The sequence below is a fragment of the Folsomia candida genome, unplaced genomic scaffold (assembly GCF_002217175.1).
Source record: "Folsomia candida strain VU population unplaced genomic scaffold, ASM221717v1 Fcan01_Sc001, whole genome shotgun sequence".
Classification (NCBI taxonomy): Eukaryota; Metazoa; Arthropoda; class Collembola; order Entomobryomorpha; family Isotomidae; genus Folsomia; species Folsomia candida.
In genome coordinates, this window is record NW_019091193.1 from 5,212,340 (window position 1) to 5,218,470 (window position 6,131).

The window sequence follows — 6,131 nt, forward strand, 5'->3', positions numbered from 1 at the left end:
GTCTTCTATTCCGTGTTCGTTAACAGGAGCGAGTTAGTCTTCAGTTTAAATATTATGGCGCCATTTCAGCCGACAGTGTGGTGGTCTTTGACACTTTGTGTTCTAATGATGTCCGTAATTCTTGGGGTAATTAGTGGGAATGGGTTAATTTATCTGAGAACAACGATTTTCTGGACATTTGCAATGTTCCTGGAACAATCCAGCGTACAATTTGAAATCAAGATGAGACGCTTCTCCAACTTGGGGACACTCCTTATAGGACTTTGGTCCTTGACAATGGTAGTCGTGACCAACACTTATACTGATTCTATCTACTCATTCCTAGTTTCAGATATTGACCCAATTGTTCCGGACAATTTTGAATTAATTTTGAAGTCAGATACGATAAAGACTTACACGTTTAGAACGTCGAATGAGTACGCTTTAACTTTAACCTCGGTTGTGCATTTACTCGAGGAGTTAAAAGTCCTCCGAAAAGTGAAAATTCTTGAGATTCCTTACGGCCACGGGTTGTTGGATACATCGGTAGTCCCACTCTCCTATCGAGGCTTCGTAGGATCGACCCACATATCCAAAACCTTTGTTGTCGTGCAAAACTACGCTGATTTGCGAGCATTTTCCGTCTTAATTAAAGAAACTGGGAGATTTGTCAAAGTAAAAAACTCTGATGAAAACCTGGTCAAGATAAGGGTTGGGTGGGTGGCGTCGAAAAACTACGTGGGTCACATGTTTGGTCGCGTTCTGGTGGGATTTTTGGAATCGGGAATTTATCAAGTATGGAATGAACGGTGGCGTCGGTATTTGGACATTGTGGGACTTGATCAAGTTCGTAAAGCCATAGCTATTCGTGAAGAAAAACGTGAAGGGGGTAAAGGCACTGAGGGAGATAAAAGCTTATCATGGGGTCAGTTAAGGAGTTGTTTTATTATGCTGGTCTGGGGAATAGGGTTAACATGTATTGCGCATAGTTTAGAGATTGGTTGGTATGTTAATTTGGATATATATTTTTTCAAATACTTGGATAAATTTTGTGTTGGCTCAGATCGAAATACTGAAAATTATAATGGTTTATCTACATGATTTTGCGTAATATAAATAAATGTTTCGTCATTTTGTTACTTGTTTCAAGTTGTTTCTTATGACAATTGACTTATGTACTATGAATATTTTTCCCATGCAAACGCCAAGTTTCATACATAAGCACAAATACAGTTAGCTCGTAATAAATTATTCCAAGAAGAATCATGGACCATCATCCCATGATCCATTTTTTGTGATCCATGGTCCATATAGCCAGTTATGTGTAATGTATCTTATTTGCATAAATTTCTCAAAGTTTCTTAACCAAAATGAGACATTCTTCTGCAGACAATTTAACTACAGATAACAAAAATGCATGCATGTATAATTATGCAATTATTTTATCTTTACGTGAATTTGCATTCAAGTGGATTTTAACTTCCTAAAATTTGCAATTCCTGACGTACATACAACTTTCTGTGCTATGGTCCCGAATTTTCACTCGAATTAAGGAAATATTTTCAGGTTTGTGAAGAAAATGCATTTAACCAAATACCTAAACTTGCACCATAAACAGTTTTCTAACGCTATTATTATATCGTTGAATTTGATCATAGAGCTATAAATATATTATCAATTTTAATTCAAGTAAAGTTGTAACTTCGAAAATACAGCATTCATACGAAAATCAATTCCGTATGCCAGAAATACGGGGAAAAGTAAGAGTGTGACCACCACCGCGAGCCAGCTGAATTTTGCTCGCTCACATGTTCATTCATTTTATTGTTGCTCAAACGAAAAACGTTTAAATACAAAATATTAATATATAACTTTATTTATTTTCCATAAATCAATCGTGAATACCACAATTTGCAATTCACTTGCATATTTTAATACGTATACAGTCAGTAATTATCTAACTCGTTAAATCTTTTGTGGAAAGCATGCAATTAATTAATTAAGGATGGAAGACGAAAATCTTGTGGATTCAGCCCGACTTTGTGATCGCTTACCACTTGATGATGTTATTGTGTAAGCTAACAAATATTTACTTATTTATAATATATTTATTGTATTTATAGTTAATAATCTTGTATACTGTAATTGTTTTTAGGAAAGAAGAGAATCTTGGGAAAGACACAGGTTGGACTGTTCTCGAATTTCCGGAAGAATCCATCGTCCTGGACAAATTAACCGATACAAAATTAGAATATGAGGATATTATACCGAGCCGAATTTATAGTGAGCGAGTATATAATTAATTAATCAAAAATTCATGTCAAACGTTTCAACTAATTATATATGTCCAGATTTTCAAATTGGGACCGACGTATCATCTACCTCTGAACCTGAACCTGTCAGTGATAAATTATTCCCTTGTTTGAAATGCGGGGAAGCTTGTGAATCTCAGTTTTACTTAACTTTCCACCATTTCTGTGCCAAGTTCCGCTACCGCTGCCCAAAATGTGGAGTCAAACTTACAACACTTGGATTTCTGAATGCACATCTAGATAGAAACAGGTAATTAAGTGATAATGAATGTAGTACAGAATTACATTTGTTTACTTTGTTCCAATGTTGCAGTTGCATAGCGCCATCCACAAGTACTGAAATCGTCACAAATAAAGAAGCAAATCCCAGGTTAATCCAAACCCTAGGTCAACAAACTAGTAGTGAAAATAACTCCAAGTCACAGTTTTCCTGCGACCGATGTGGATCTACTTTCAAAAGTAGAGACACCTTCAGAAACCATCAACGTAGAAAGTGTGTATCTACCCACTTAATTGCCACATGTACTTTATGTGAAATAAATGTTATTTGTACATACAGGCGGGATTGTAACCCGGTCCCGAAATGTCGAAGTCCGTCCAACCGTGTGTTGTTTGCCTGTACATATCCCGGATGCAAACGGATCTTCTCTATTCGACACTCGCTAATTTCTCACATCAAGTCTCACACTACGGAGAAACCATTTTCCTGCTTACATTGCGGTCAGCAGTTTAAATATGCCAGTAATTTGAAGATACATTCTCATTCTTGTGAAGCAAGCAGAACGAATGTGGTTAATAGTGAGGAAATGGATGCTGAAAACTTAGGAACCGACGATGATGGAAAACAACCAAGTCCTCAAAATTTGGAGTCTGTCAATTATGAAATTTTTAACCAGTTGTGAATTTTAGTTGTGTAGATAATTTTAATTGTTGTTTGATTTTTACAGAAACCGAGATAACAGGACACCTTCTCTGACCGACACAAGTGGCACACCTGTTCATGGCTTCAACACCACAAATATTTACACATGTCACATCTGTCACAGGGTTTGTCGCTCGTTTACATTTTACCATCGCCATGTCGCAGCTCATTCTAACATTCGGGGGGATGATGTTGACCTACACTGTGCGAATTGTGGTCGTGAATACAAGCACATATATAACCTTCGCGCGCATACAATGAGCAAGATGTTAGAAATTCGAACTAAGTAATTTAACAGTAAAAAAAATGTGCGATGCTAATTCAATCTTATTGTTCTGTAGTTGCCTCAGCTATAATTTCCAGTGCTTACATTGTGGAATAAAGTTCAAAAGTGATGCGGCTTTAAGGCGACACATTCAAATGGCACACCCAGAAGTTTTTGACCGTGAGAGAAGATGTCAAGTTTGTGGAGAGATTTTTAAATATCGCCGTTCGCTGGAGAAGCATATGCAAAAATATCACAAAAAACTATTTAATACAGAAGAAGAAAAAGTAGATGTAGTTTATATAGATTAAGATTTAGATCTATGTTAAATATGTTAGAGAATAATAAGCAAATTATGCAACATAATTTTTACAGATATTTTAGATTTTAATAAATTTTCTATAATGAAGGAAGACGGCATGATCTGTCTCGAGTGTTTTAGACTCGTGCAGTAGGGAATTTTTCATATAAAATTGCAATTGCTTGCATGCATGTAAATAAATAAGTAATTCATAATTTGACATTATACTCGTGTATACAGTTTGTACTTGTGTCCTGAGAAAGCCAAGAAACGAAAGTAATGAAATAGCTTGATAGAATTCTTTAAGGTATTTTATTTTTGCATGCAGCTACATATTTTAGCAATTGCAGTACGTGGGAACATAACAGAACGCGTGCACAATTTTTGTATGAAATCCATTTATTCTAATTATATTAAAATTAGGAAAATTCATGTCCAGTTACTTCCATAAGTATGAAGTTTCGACGGAGCAAGACGCTATCCAACGCCTTCACTCCTACTTTGAAATACACCTTGATTAACCGAATCATCCTGTAAGTCATCACGGATTTTTTTTTACCAAATTACTCGATGACGATGGGTAGTACGTCGTCACCACGTCCCACCAAAAATTAACACGGCCACTTCATAATGAATTCAGCATTTTACAAGTTGTATTACACATTAGATATACAGCATTTTATTGTTCTATTGGTCAGCATGACTTATGTACATATTGCGTTTGGGTAGAAGGTTAATTGGTGAAATCCTTTGAAAAATGTCGTTATGTAATCATTATAAAGTTTTAAGTACAACCATGGTTTATTGTTTAATTGAATTGAGGAAGTTTTTGGTGCCATTGAATTCAAAGCAGTTAAAACAACACAAAAATTCCTCGTTAAGTATCCCATTGAATGCTGCGTCGAAAACTTATCAAATGAAGGATTTTGTGCTTTTACCAGTGCCGTTTCTGTCCTTGGTCCGGCCTGGGGAGCAAATTCCCGTCCGGCCTTTTATGTGCAAAATTGCTAAAATTGATACAGCGGATTTCTGTCGCTTATTGCTTATCTACGGCTATGGTCACAAATACATTGGGTGTCTCATTTATTCCTGGAAGGGTTTGGCAATTTTTTACCGTACGGGCGGAATTTTTTAAGGCAAAACTTATTCCGTATGACGGTCCTCGTTCTTAACTTCAACATTGCATCGATTTTTACCCGATAAAAAAACTTCCAATGACTTTTCACAAGCGTATTTCTTCCAGTCATTATTTTAAGCGTTCCAAAGTGCTTGCAAATTCGTAAATCGGGATTCGTAAATCGATTCAGGATTTTCCTAATAGGTTAAATCTATATTTTTGTAAGAACTGCACCTATCTAATCACAATATCTAATCACAAATCTATCTAAATCTAAATATCTAATCTTTATCTAATCACAAATATTTTTAATTTCTGATATACACAAATTTAGAATTCCGAAAATCTCAAGTTCATATTTAATTTTAATTTTAAATTCAATTATAGCTTGTTACTGTACAATACAGTCTATATTGACAAACTTTTTTTACATGGCTTTTCAAAAACGGCTTAAGAACCCTGTTTCCAAAATGGAAAACCAGGTTACTTAAATTTGCCAAAAACTCAATTACAAACCAGTTTTCAAAATCTCCCGATTTTGGGTGCTGCAGAGATCAGACTTGATTGGCAAATTTCGCGAGACAGAAATTATCGAATAAGTTATGTACATTAAGACAATTTTGGTTATATTTGAAACCAGAATCCAATTTCTCTTTGTCTATTTTTTGATAGATATGTATTAGCAATTGTAACACCCCACTTTCGTGCATTAAAGCTCCTATTTAGAAAAATGTATAGCATGCAATTCAGTTTTTCGCTCAGAAATGTTAGAACGCATTCATGGATCATGACAAAATTAAATAATAATATGTACATGGCCATTGTTATAAAAGATTTTCAAGCTCGGTTAGACGAAAAAATACTTGGTGAAGTAGGGATCATGTATTTAGTGCTATGGGTTAAGTATTTACTGCAAAATATTCGAAATAGTCGTGGGAGACTGAAATTTTGCATGAGTGGGTGAGTGGGTCGACAGAGATAGAATGATGAACTTATTTATGCTCGATTGATAGTGTCACGCCTCTTCAATTACATATGAAAAATTGTTTGACAGGGTTATTAACTCAAACTTGAAAATTTTTCAACTGCAGGACTATTTATCTTATGCTACTTCAACCGATTTACAGAAATCGTCCCAGAAGGCTTAAATTTGAATATTGTATCATATTCTGACATCATTGAAATTTTTAAGAAGTGAACAAAATCAAGATTCAATTTATAACTATGTAAGCGTT

General features: G+C 35.1%; 1 protein-coding gene across 1 annotated transcript; it reads left to right on the plus strand.

The window, feature by feature from the left end:
• The first annotated feature begins 1,772 nt into the window (after nucleotides 1-1,772).
• LOC110863002 (zinc finger protein 14) lies at nucleotides 1,773-3,999 on the plus strand. The gene is made up of 7 exons (XM_022112209.2): nucleotides 1,773-2,052; nucleotides 2,135-2,262; nucleotides 2,331-2,541; nucleotides 2,605-2,784; nucleotides 2,851-3,159; nucleotides 3,239-3,481; nucleotides 3,555-3,999. Exons 1-7 carry the CDS (start codon nucleotides 1,985-1,987, stop codon nucleotides 3,787-3,789), a joined length of 1,374 nt encoding a protein of 457 aa, XP_021967901.1. The 5' UTR covers nucleotides 1,773-1,984; the 3' UTR covers nucleotides 3,790-3,999.
• The last annotated feature ends 2,132 nt before the right edge of the window (nucleotides 4,000-6,131 follow it).

Coding starts and splice junctions, on each gene's coding strand:
- LOC110863002 (XM_022112209.2), top strand. CDS start 1,985: ATGGAAGACGAAAATCTTGTGGATTCAGCCCGACTTTGTGATCGCTTA. Junction 2,785..2,850: donor AGAAACCATCAACGTAGAAA/GTGTGTATCTAC, acceptor TTGTACATACAG/GCGGGATTGTAACCCGGTCC. Junction 3,482..3,554: donor GCGCATACAATGAGCAAGAT/GTTAGAAATTCG, acceptor ATTGTTCTGTAG/TTGCCTCAGCTATAATTTCC.